Raw genomic sequence first — 12,371 nt, 5'->3', positions numbered from 1 at the left:
TACAGTATATTTTGAGTTCGATATTTTGCATTGAACTAGTTACAATTACTTTACTGGTATGTAATCGAACTTGAGATTCTCTTAAAGTGAAATTCTCAATAAATTATTTGTTACTTCACATTTTAATGTTAATTTTCGTGCTAATATTATAAACATTGTATTAAAAATATGAGATGATAGAAAGTTCTACTCTTAAAAACCTCTTTAATATTCCTTTAAATAAATGAAACTTTAACAAAAAACTTTTGGTACTGTTTACGCTAACGAAAAACCATATTTTTACACAAAAAAATCAATCATGGTACTATTCTTTTTTCTCTTTATTTTTTCATTCACGTTAAAACTCAAAAATTTCAAACCACGTTTATTAGTTTTTATTTAAATAAATAATACTAAACCACGCCTGAAAAGTACAATTAAAGTAATGGATGGGCATGAAATTGAAGCACGCATGTAAATTTATGTGGTGAAGTGAATGCGTGACGAAACCCGGAAAAACAAGTCGTCGAAAGTAGAAAACTGACATCCCAAACAGAAAGAAAACGTCACTAAACTCAACACGCTGGACTCCAAAGCGAAGCGAATCGTTTTCCCAATTCCTTCTTGCTACTGCTAAGGCATCAATCGTCAAGTAAAAATCCAGAGAAGCGGCAGACGGCTGTCACTCCACTTCCATATTCCAATTCGATCCCACACCCTGAGCGCACGACGCCGTTTCACCTCTAGGTATGCCCCTATACACTGATATGTCAGCTTCGTTGTATTCACCTCAATTTTACTTCTTTACTGCTAATTGCAATTGTATCCCGCCAGTAGATTCTTGGGTTTTATTGGGTTTTAGCCACAAATCATGAGAACCCTGTTTCTTTCTTTAATTCTTGTTTTTGATCAATTGATTTGGACTAACAAATTTACAGAATGCTGGAATAAAAAGTTCAAACTTTTGGTTGGTATTAGAATCTTGGTAGTATTGGGTGTTCAATTACGATTGAAATTTGGAGAATTGAAGTGATGGAAGAATTAGGGTACGGATTTTTTTGAAATGTGAGTGTTGTTTGTTGCTGTTTGTGTGAATAGAGAATGCAGAATCAGGATGGGGTCCAAGTCGATGGGGAAGTGGAGTCTGCAGCATCGGTTGCAACACCTGAGTTTGATGAGTGGGCAAATTTTGGGGACCAAGATATCATGCTGCAGCACTCTGCGATTCGAGCCGAGGAGGCTGAGAAAATTCCCTTCGTGGGGGACAAGGCAATAATCGAAACTACTGACCTACCATTTAGTTAATTTCGTGCAATCGGGTTTTGACCCTTTTGTTATGTGATAAATCTACAGGAACCTCTATCATCACTGGCGGCTGAATACCAATCGGGCAGCGCTATCTTGTTGGAGAAAATAAAGGTTTTCTTTTCTTTCATTTTTTCTAACATTTACCCATATTGGATTCTTATGGAACTAATTATAACTATCCTTATGCAGGTTCTTGGTGAACAATATGCTGCTATTCGGCGTACACGGGGAGATGGCAACTGCTTCTTCCGAAGCTTTATGTTTTCGTACCTTGTATGTCATTGTATATACTCCTTGAAACTGCTTTGATTTTTGTATAATGGGGTGTCTAACTGTTAGCTTCCTGCTGGATGCAAGTATGTATTCTGGTTTTTTCGCTGTTAACAATATCTGAGCTGTCTAAATAGGAGCATATTTTGGAATCACAAGATCAAAGTGAGGTTGACCGTATCAAGGCCAATGTTGAACAATGCAGAAAAACACTTCAAAGCTTGGGTTATGCAGACTTTACTTTTGAGGATTTCTTTGCGGTAACTCTTTTATTTTCACACTTACACTTTGTATAATTGGTTCATTCATTTCTTTTTTGTATTACGCTGATGCATTTCTGATATTGAGTAAAGCCACTGACTTTATGTGTTAGCCCTTTTTGTTTTCAACATGGTTTTACGCTGTTGAGATGAATAAGAGTTTTGTATGATCAACTATTGGAAGTCACTGATGATTTAAACATTGTATGTGATATCTCTGCACCATGTATTTTATGCATATAGTGCCTGGAAGCACATATTTTGTTTCCCCAATTTTCAGAGCATTGTTAGCCCATATCTTGTTGATATATGGGATTTCAAAGGCTCCGGCATTACATCATTTTTTATTAACGTTCTACCACTTAAATATACTAAAGCTAATAAATTCATGCTTTGAGAGGTGATTATAGTATCTAGAATCTGGTTGTCATCTTATAAAGTGTGCTTATAAGGCCGTGGTCCCAATACATGTGGGTGATACATACAGTACAGAAGTATCATCATATTGTTCCAGTTAGTTGCATTTATTCCTGTTCACAAAAACAAAAATTGACCAGACTATAAAAAGTCTCGAATATATAACTCTTAAAAGAATACTATGATTTCTAACTCCAAGTCGAAAAAATTTCAGTTATTCCTTGAGCAGCTGGACAGTGTTCTTCAAGGAAATGAAGAATCTATAAGGTGCAGATAGTTCTTTTACTTCGGACATTTTTTGACAAATTGAAAATTGGAAGTAATTTGATGCTAGTTTTGAGCTGTGTGCATAACTGCCATAAACATGATTTTCTATTTCTTGCAGTCATGATGAACTCATACTTAGGAGCCGAGATCAGTCAGTATCTGATTATGGTGAGTGGATTTATATGACACAATTCTTAAGTGTGCTATTTTATCTCTCTATTACTTGACACCTGACACATTTGGTTGGTTAGTTGTGATGTTTTTTAGATTTGTTACCTCTGGTGAAATCAGGAAACGCTCAGAGTTTTTTGAGCCTTTTATATTGGGATTGACCAATGCAACCGTAGAGCAGGTTTGTTCAATGAAATTTGTTCAGCCATCTCTCAGTGCATGATTTTATTTATTCTTGATAGAGGTTGTCCAAGTTATTTTCTTTGAGGTACCACACTATGTTTCTTGGGAAAGAACAAGAAGATGATTAAACCATATTAATATAACAAATAGTGATGTATTTTCAATATATCTTGCAAAGAAAATGGTGGTCCCTTTGCTTCTTATCTACATTCTCCATGTCGGGCCGTGATGCTAATTATGTTATCTGCATTAAATTACTAAGTGCTCGTTTGGAAGTGCTTTTAAAATGACTAAAGCGCTTTTAGAGAAATGTTTTTGGGTTCCAAAAGCACTTTCATTTTTGCTAAGAATTGCTTCCAAAAGCACTTGCAGCCATTCTAAAAGCACTTCTAGACAAGCTCCAAGTCTTGTGTGGTTGCAAGTCAAGTCGGTCTCATGGAGATGGTTTATTTCTGCAAAGCAATTTGAGATTTCCATGGTTATTAGCTTAAGACTAGAGAACAACAACGTCAATATCTGATCTGTCTCCCTTTGTCTCCTTCTCATATGTGATTTGTCTTCATATAGTTTTGCAAATCGTCAGTGGAACCGATGGGTGAAGAAAGTGACCACGTGCACATCACTGCCCTGTCAGATGCACTGGGTGTGCCAATCCGTGTTGTGTACCTTGACCGTAGCTCATGTGATAATGGTGGTGTTAGCGTGAATCATCATGACTTCATTCCTGCTGGAAGTGATGCTCCAAAAGCTAGTGAGGGCTCTGAGAAAGTCAGTCCCTTTATTACCTTGCTTTATCGCCCAGGTCACTACGATATTCTCTACCCAAAGTGATGCTCTCACCTGTTCCTGTAAGTACATCTTTGCATTGTTTATTAGAATGTTTGAATCTTAGCTTATATGCTGCGGCTTATCGTTATCCATTTTGGGGTGGGGTTAAGTTGAGTTTGTTTATACCTTACAGGCAATTGGCAATGTCCAGGTTAGTGATCGAGACAAGCTGAATGTGCTGACAAGAGTTTGATGCTACAAGGTAAAAGGCCAAAGCTCTCATTTAGTTGGAGAATGTAACTTTGCTCTGAACTGTTAAAAGTGAGTGAGGCCAGAAACACAACATTTGCCTGAAAAAAAATGGGAAATCAGTTCTAGGACCGCCAACTGTAAACGAGCAGGACGTAGTTTCATCATCGATAAGAAATTGCAATTTAAAAAGTGACTGCTGCTTCTGTAATGGATGTTTGCAATTTAAAAAGTACCTGTTGTTTTGATTCTGTAATGGATGTTTCTTCATTTATGCCCTGATCATATTAATTCAAGGTCTTAGCTTTTTGTGGAATTTATGGTATGTTGTAGATATGTATCGGAATTCGGAAGAGTGTTTCTTCACATATGCTGTATCTAAATTTCAATTTCATACGACGAAAACATTTGGAAAATAAATAAGTGAAGGTTGACGAATAACTGCTGTATCTTGAGATTAACCCGGACAAGGCAAATTTTGTCGAATCAGTCGTAACTTTCGCGCTACAGATAGTGAAAGAGAGATATACAAGCCAAAGTACTCAAATCCCACGCGAATTGAGTACTTTGACTTGTTAATGTAGAACGTTCATCGCAAGCCACCACCAGTCGCCTCGACGTGCGAGTGGAGGGCTGTCGATGAGCGATTGGCAGTTTCCGATGAATTATACGAATACATGAATAATGAGTTTAAATATTCAAAAATAAAAATTAAACACTCTTATATATTAATAGTTACAAATGTGCTCCCCCAAAGAACTAAACAACACAAACCAGAAAAGAAAAAATACAAAACGGAGCAGTTATTAACCTCATCAAACCGCAGTTTACAATCTCTTCTTCCTGCTCAGAAACTCCTATACATAGAATACATTTTTCTCTGTTAAAGTAAATACTCTTAAGATCACCCAAAATTTCGACGCTCCAGCCGATGCTCCTTTTCTTCTTTTCGTCTTTTGTCCTAACTGTTTCGGAATTTAAAAGAAAAATGGTGAAAAAAAACCGGAAAATCGCTTAGTATTGGCTAAGCATTCGTCCTCTAAGGTTTCAACGGGCTTGTAAGAAACACCGCAAGATCTTGCCTCGGCCCTCTCTTTAGCCACCCAAAATATGCGTCGCCAAAGATTCAGGGTGGAAGCAAATTAGAACTTCTGTACTGTAAGGTTAGTGCCTGGAAAAAATATGCAGCGCTTAGTCTGATTCCTTAGCAGAACCTGCAGATGTCTCTCCGCTGTAAGAATGGTCCTCGTCTCCAAAACTTGGTGGACTTCCTACATGGCACTCATCGTGGGTGACTGTTCGAGCTTTTCCAGGTCTTGTGCGAACATGCCCCATTGGGAAGGGCACCTGTTGATCAAGAACTGTCAGCATGTAATCTCTCCATCTCACATATTACTGTTATTCTCTTATTATTATTTGGATATATTTAAGGGAAGTGAATCAGCCTTTTTTAGCTTCTCACACACCCTTCTTCATTTCTAACCACTGGATTGAATAAATCAAATGGAATCAATGGCCAAGATTAAACAAGGGTGTGTAAGAAGCTAAAAACAGTGTGTTCATCATTTCCCTATACTTAAAATTTGAAGTTGCACCATTTACTTCCATTTGAACCGAGTGTGTGAGTTCTGTCACCATCAACATACCTGATCACCGGCATTTGGGCCACCAGTATTGAAGAGAATGGGACGACATCGCTTATCCTCATTCATCAAGCTTGAGTTCTGGAAATGTGCTATCAGAGCAGCTTTTCCCTGAATTCGAGCATATGCAAGTGATGCCACCTTCTCACTGTTGAACTTCTCCCATTTCTTCCCATTGAATGACTGCAAAAATTGGACACTTATTTAGCTTTGCATATTTGTTTTATCATCTTAAAGCTTTACAGAAAACAAACCTGATAAAATGGAACGATCATTTGAGGATCAGTCAAATTGATGAACGCGTATCCCACATTGCATTTGTTCTGCAACATGAAGACCATGTTCATCATACTGCTACGAGTGTGAAATTAATATATCTGAAACCATATCACAGGAAATAACCCAGACATGAAGTCACTTGCCTTAAAATCAATTGGTAGATAAATGAAATCATAAGTTCCTCGATGGCGATCATCGATTGCAGCCAATAGCATCTTTGAAGTATACCTGTCGATTCAAACACATTGATCCGAGAATTATTTAAGTGCCAAGAAAGTTAAAAAAGAGCCATTAACAAAGATGAACTTTCTTTCTATTCAGAATCACTTACTTGTTGGGAATGTTCTTTATCATAAGTGTTGTTCGGTTGTCTTCTCCTCGCATGATGCGATCAACATCAAGTTCATACTGCTTTTTATTGTCACCCTGATTAACACTGCCTTCATTTCTACGACTTCTTGCATGCTCAGTAGGCGGATCAAAGGCATTCATCATGGGAATCATCTGGCCTCTTCCAGGAAACATCATGCACCTCTGATGATGGGCTTGCAGTCCTGCATTTTTGTGGGCAATTGGCAGGTCCATGCTGTTTCCACCAACATGGGGGAACATGTTATGAGAAACAAATTCCATTGAATGTGGTGAGTTATTTGAGATTCTCATATTCCCAAGAGAGCCTGGATGAAGCCCAGATGCCTCGGGGGATTCTCCTCCATATGATTGTCGTCTGTCCCACAGAGAAGGATTAACCACTGGTGCTGACCCCACATGATGGTTATGTATAGGCAAACCTGGGTTTAACATGTGAGATGGTGCTCTAGGAAGTCCATGAACACGTGTTGGGGGATGGACTGCAGAAATGGGATGAGCTGAAGAAAGTCCATTGACAAATGATGGTGAGTTTGGCCATATCATTCCGGGAGGCTGAGGGTGATAGGAGTTGTTCCATGCATATTGATGTCCAGGAATAGGGCAGCTAACATTACCTGTAGAGCCAAAAACTGAGGAAGAGAGCGTAAACAGAGGATCAAGATAAGAAAAGATTTCAATCTGAAGAAAAATAAAGGAGTGTGCAGTTTGTTAATCATCCACTTACCACCTTCATTTAGTTCAATTGAGTGCCCATTGGAGCTTACTCTGGGGAAGTTCCTGTTATCAATTCTTTCTGGTGGTCTCACATTGATACTTGCAGATACATTGCCCAGTGAACTGCAGTTGACTGAATTAGTTAGACCATCATGATACTCTGGAAGTGAATGAGGATGGAAGGCTGGCGAGCCATGGATGTCAAACTTCAACGAGCCTGGTGAATGAACGGACTCAGCAAAGCCAGACTGATTCCCAACTGATTCAGCTCTCAGAACAGTAGGTAAGCTGTTAGGAACGCTAGAAGAGACCCCATAGTGGAATGCGTTTTCAAGGGACGCAGCTTGCGTTGCAGCATGTACAGCCATGATACTTCCATTATCTGTGCAACTGGATGTAACTGATCCATGTGGAACTGGGCTTGTTAACGACTCATTATGAGACCAAATAAAGCTAATATGTGCTTCTAAACTAGATCCGACGAGGATTTTTAGACAAACAGTAATACTTACCAGAAAATCCAATGATAGCGTCAGGAGGGCTAGTCTGCTGCAAATACAGGCCACATTCATCTTGCTCTAACAAATCTGGAGATAAATGTATCCCCAAGCTGCAATGTGAAAACAGAAGATGAAAAGAAAATCAGTGATTTTCTAACACTGCTCGAGTAAAAAGAAACGCAGAAAATAAATACAGGCAATGAAGGCAAAGTTATTGTGTAGGACAATACCTCCGTCTTGCACCTCCAGGACAGCTTGGCTCAAGCTTAATTTGCTTCCCAGAAATTTCACTGTTGTTTAAGGCATTAAGAGCAGCGTTTGCAGCTCTAATGTCATAAAATTCAATAAATTTATGATGACCTCTGCTTGGGGTTTCACGGATCTGCACTCCAGGTTCAAGAATGACAATGCATTAGAACTTATGCTTTTGCCACAAACAACTATAACAAATGGAAAAATATATTCACCTCTTTGATTTCTCCATAGACACCAAAAATCTGGCGTAATTCATCATTTGAAACAGAAGAATCCAGGTTAAATACTACAAGGGTGCCCTGATTAACATCTTTCTCAGAAGAGTTGTCCTGACAATAGATAACCCACGTAATTAGCCATATAAAATGTGCATGCATGATATAAAGCTATTTATAGATTACCAATAAAATTCTCCTATGTAACAATAATCATGAAAAATACTGACGTTCTCAAAGGAACCACATGCCCAGATCTTGAGGGATAACATTGTGAGAACTCACCTTTGGAATCGAGTAATGTATGTCAAGCTTCCGGCGCCTCAATGGTTTATTCTGCAGTGATTTCATCGCATTACGAGCTGCTCTAATGTCATAAAAGGATATCATAACAAAACCGCGATGCTTGCAGGCTGTATAAAGAGTGTGAATATCTCCATATTGCTGCATATTCCAGTTATCAAAATTTCAGTACTCAATGGCCAAAGAATAATTAATGCTGAAAATAAATACAAATCCCACAACTAAGACATCCAGCATACCTCAAACAGGGTTCTCAACTCAGAATCTTCAATGTTACTGTTTATATTTCTCACAAACAAAGTCCGGGAAGGATGTTCACCATTAGGGTGTTCTCCAACTACTGAACCATTGCATGGCAGACCATTAGAAACTTCTCCAGGATACTCAGAGTCCTTTAAACCAGCTGCCAAACCATCATCTCCCAAATCCATCCCTCCAACACTGCTAAAAAGGTCCAACTCCTCCATATCATCCCTAGCACTGAGTTGGACCGTATAGTCAAGTCCATCAGTAACTCCAGAAAGCAACTCGTCATCATTAGGGAGGAGGTTTCCGATGGTTTGGGCCTCAATTTCTTCAAGGGATTCAAACGCTTCCTCTTCATCATAGTGGGAGGCAACCGTATCAACAGAATGGCCATATAGTACATTGTTTGACGATAATCTTACTGCATCAGAAAATTTTCATTTTCAACAAAAATCACATAGAAAGCAAGCAACAAAACTGAATCAATCAAAGAATCTACAGCCTAGAACAGAGTTGATACAGCAGAATGGCAATATTCTCACTGCACCGGAAATTCAACAAAAATCATATGGCAAATATGCAATGAAACTGAAGCCACCAAAATAACTACAGCACAGAACACATTATTAGCTGGCACTGGAAACAGAACTGCACAGAAGGAATGCTGAAGTCAGAAGACTTACACTTCTTACTCATTAGCTCCGACAATGAACTTGAGAAAAGGCTACTCTCATACTGAGCTCCCATCATATCGACTTTACCACCTTCTCCAAAATAAGATGCTGTCGCAACATTTACATTAGATCTTGCTCCTGAATCATGGTTCATGGTTCTTGACAAATTCAAGGAATGACTTAAGGCTCTCTCTGCTCCCACTGCTTGTCTATTGAAGACGGGATGCACTTTCTGGTCTTGCATAACAAAAAATTCAGGATGGTCCAGAGACTTCACTGTCTGACACTTCTCCAGAGACGATGAAGCGAGTGACTTCTTACTAGCTGTTCACAAGATTAGAATCAGTACTTGCTCCTTAATAGAAGCAAAACTAATTGTCATGATGAAAGGGCATAACATATAAACTTCTTTTTTCCAGGTACAAAAAGGGGGCAGACAGCTCTAATTCATACAGATGGTATTGATTCAGGAATTACTACATAATTACCCATGAATTATCCCAATAGAACTAGAGTTATTAGTTGTGATCAAACTTAGAATTGAGGGGACACTCTGTGACACCCTATTTTAATTATAGGCTATTAGGCATGAATATGAAAATTTATAAATGTGTTAACGAGGTTGAAAACATGGACTCTTGTAAGCAATAATATGAGATTCATGGGAGAAAGACGTTTCAGAAAAGGAAAAAGGTTATGAAATAAATATTATCCACACCCAGAATCTCATATTGAATCCACTCAACGTTGCAGATCTACAACTAATTAGCTGAAAAGAAAAATTGTTACAGCAACCATCCTCTCATTCATTCCTCCACTCCTTATCTTTATCACTGTAATCATACATTTCATCTTGTGGATCAACACCATCAAGTCGTGCTCATCACCAATCCTATCGACTGCTCAAAATTCAGAACTATTCCTCTTAACAATAAAACAGACCCTCACACTGAAATCCCTATCAACACCCCACATCCCGCATCTCTTTTCAGGAAAGGTAAGAATAACTTCTGAATACTAGAGGTCGATCCAGTTACTGAATAAGTAACTAAGATGATTACTGGCACAAAATTAATTTTCAGCATGAACACAAATGGAAACTTCTTGATTGAAATGGTAATAAAAAACGGTAACAGAAACTTCTTGACAGGTTGGATGCCAAGAAATAACAGACGATTATAACTGTCACGTAATTTCTCACAGCTATGGATTAATTGAGATGACATATTAGTTCAACAATCTTATGGTGGTTTCTTTTTACCAAAAATAAATATTCTCACAATTAATTATTAACGCCCTCTAACCAAATGGTTTAACAAGTTCGATAAGAATTAAACGGTGAGACTGCAAACGAATGCAAGTTATAGATTGGTGGTACTGACCATGATTATCAGGCAAGTTATCTGACTTCCAAAATCCAACCTGCCTCTGCCAAAATTTTCAACACAGAGAATAAATAAAACTAGAACTCAATGAAGAAAACCGAACTAATAAAGCAGTTCTTGTTAATATGATACAACTTCGAATTCTGTAACCGACGCTCAATTTTACTGCAGATGGGAACAGAAGGATGCACAATTGTTGGTTCCTTACCTCATCGGAGAAGAACGACGAGGAGGACAAACCCTTAAGGTCCATTATCTCAGATGGCATGACGAAAATTAGACTGCACAAACCATATATATTTCAAAAAAATTCAAAAAAAAAAAAAAAAACTCCATCTCCAGCAGCCACGTCTAAAAACTTATTCAAAATTATCCTTCCAGCATTAAAAAAAAATCTAGCACGCCAAAAATCACAACAAACTTTGACAATTTTGATACGCTTCTCGGTATTACGGTGAATTTATAAGCTGGAATTGAAGAGAAAACAATCTACTAGTGGAATGAGCTCAAGATCTCGAACAAAAGAAGCTAAATTATGAAAAATTTAGCGAAATCCAAGCCGCATTTAATAAAAAGAAAGGTAACTACGAATCCTAAACAATCACACAACTCATTTAGTACCAAATCCGCGAGAAATTCACACGAGATCAGCGAGATCACGAGCAACAATAATTAAACAAATTAAAAGGAAAAATAAATCACTCAGGCGAAAATTGGAGGCGGAATTCAGCTCACCTGTGAAGTTGCTGAGCCGCCGACGTAACCGATCAGACGACGATCAGACGAACGCGGACGTCGAAATCACAATTGGAGTAAGAAATCGATGCCGGACACCAGACGGAGGAACAGAGGGAGAGAGAGGGAGAGGGAGGAGAGAGAGGAATTTAAACCGAGGATGCAGAGGAGGAGGGAGAGACGACGAGGATATAAAAAATGGAATAAATTACGGCATAAGGCAAGGGGATTGGAGAAGGGATCATCTAGGCATCTGTGCCGTGTAAGATCCTCTTAAGCTTCTTTGATGCTCTTTTTCCCTGCATTGCACGCCAACCATTTTTTTTCTTCTTTTCTTTATGCCTTCTTCGTTCTCCTCGCTGCACGTTTTCTCCTCCCTTTCCTGCTCTTTCAGCTCCGCCGGTCGTCGGAATCTATGGAATTCTCCGGCGAGATGCGGAGCCCTCCCGCCAGAGAGAGAAAGAGATGGATTTTTTGTGGCCTTTTTTGCTGGGGAGGGTGGTGTTTGGATTCTTCTGTTTTTTTTTTCCGGGCAGACGGAAGAGAAATAGAAAACCGGAGGCACTTGGACCAGGCTCCTACAAACACGAGAGAGAATTTTGGGGGGAGGTGGCCGTTAAAACTGTTTAACGGCGTTAAATCCCAATCCGTTGTGTGGCCTCGGTAAAGGAGGGGCCTTGCTGTGATTGGCAACTCTCTCTCTGTCCCGATGACACGCTGGCAAGAAAAGGCTTTGAGTTTGTGTAGAGCCGGTCACTGGTGAAATGACGAAATGCCCTTCCGTTTTGAGATTGACTTTGTAGAAACGCCTATTACTTTTTAGGTAATTTAGTTGGACGGGGTCCACATGGAAGAGACGGGTTTGGGCCCTGGCCTGGACGCTGATTTTGAAAGAAAACTTACATATAATGGACGAGAAATCCTACACTTATTATATTTTTTATATTACAATTATTTCTCTATTAAAAGTAGGACCAACTAACATATATGAATTTAACTCTATCAGAAATGTGATACAAATATAATAGCAGTAGCATTTTTTATAATAGAGATCCATTACTGTGGCATCATCGATTAATAATATAATCTTTTGCACATGACATTGCCGTATTAGTGTTTTAGAGAAAAAAAAAACATTGTATTATTGATTGAAGACGTTATGATGTCAATGTGTGGAT

General features: G+C 38.7%; 2 protein-coding genes across 4 annotated transcripts; one reads left to right on the top strand and one right to left on the bottom strand.

The window, feature by feature from the left end:
• Window positions 1–472: 472 nt before the first annotated feature.
• LOC126608136 (OVARIAN TUMOR DOMAIN-containing deubiquitinating enzyme 1-like) lies at window positions 473–4,188 on the top strand. Of its 2 annotated transcripts, none has more exons than XM_050275935.1 (10): window positions 473–726; window positions 1,078–1,248; window positions 1,333–1,398; window positions 1,477–1,560; window positions 1,695–1,817; window positions 2,449–2,501; window positions 2,620–2,669; window positions 2,753–2,853; window positions 3,423–3,703; window positions 3,835–4,188. In XM_050275935.1, the coding sequence occupies exons 2-9, from the start codon at window positions 1,081–1,083 to the stop codon at window positions 3,684–3,686; spliced, it is 909 nt and encodes a 302-aa protein (XP_050131892.1). In that variant the 5' UTR covers window positions 473–726; window positions 1,078–1,080; the 3' UTR covers window positions 3,687–3,703; window positions 3,835–4,188. The 2 variants fall into 2 exon arrangements, with proteins under 2 accessions (XP_050131892.1, XP_050131891.1); XM_050275934.1 differs by having other exon boundaries at window positions 474–726; window positions 3,817–4,188.
• Window positions 4,189–4,577: 389 nt separating this feature from the next.
• LOC126608130 (protein MEI2-like 4) lies at window positions 4,578–11,861 on the bottom strand. 2 transcript variants are annotated; one of them, XM_050275925.1, is made up of 15 exons: window positions 11,194–11,861; window positions 10,667–10,739; window positions 10,456–10,501; window positions 9,083–9,397; window positions 8,393–8,820; window positions 8,136–8,294; window positions 7,848–7,964; window positions 7,611–7,762; window positions 7,393–7,490; window positions 6,891–7,280; window positions 6,126–6,795; window positions 5,938–6,022; window positions 5,770–5,838; window positions 5,519–5,698; window positions 4,578–5,219 (listed from the first exon to the last, which is right to left on the bottom strand). In XM_050275925.1, exons 2-15 carry the CDS (start codon window positions 10,724–10,726, stop codon window positions 5,064–5,066), a joined length of 2,925 nt encoding a protein of 974 aa, XP_050131882.1. In that variant the 5' UTR covers window positions 10,727–10,739; window positions 11,194–11,861; the 3' UTR covers window positions 4,578–5,063. The 2 variants fall into 2 exon arrangements, with proteins under 2 accessions (XP_050131882.1, XP_050131883.1); XM_050275926.1 differs by lacking the exon at window positions 10,667–10,739 and having other exon boundaries at window positions 11,194–11,859.
• Between the last annotated feature and the right edge of the window lie 510 nt (window positions 11,862–12,371).

Source organism: Malus sylvestris, chromosome 16, assembly GCF_916048215.2.
Source record: "Malus sylvestris chromosome 16, drMalSylv7.2, whole genome shotgun sequence".
NCBI classification, from domain to species: Eukaryota; Viridiplantae; Streptophyta; class Magnoliopsida; order Rosales; family Rosaceae; genus Malus; species Malus sylvestris.
Note: the sequence above shows the minus strand (reverse complement) of the source record. Positions and strands in the feature narration are given on the sequence as shown.

Coding starts and splice junctions, on each gene's coding strand:
- LOC126608136 (XM_050275935.1), top strand. CDS start 1,081: ATGCAGAATCAGGATGGGGTCCAAGTCGATGGGGAAGTGGAGTCTGCA. Junction 1,399..1,476: donor TCTTGTTGGAGAAAATAAAG/GTTTTCTTTTCT, acceptor ATCCTTATGCAG/GTTCTTGGTGAACAATATGC. Junction 2,670..2,752: donor TCAGTCAGTATCTGATTATG/GTGAGTGGATTT, acceptor TTGGTTGGTTAG/TTGTGATGTTTTTTAGATTT.
- LOC126608130 (XM_050275925.1), bottom strand. CDS start 10,726: ATGCCATCTGAGATAATGGACCTTAAGGGTTTGTCCTCCTCGTCGTTC. Junction 9,398..10,455: donor TAACTTGCCTGATAATCATG/GTCAGTACCACC, acceptor TCTTGTGAACAG/CTAGTAAGAAGTCACTCGCT. Junction 5,220..5,518: donor GCCCAAATGCCGGTGATCAG/GTATGTTGATGG, acceptor CTTGATCAACAG/GTGCCCTTCCCAATGGGGCA.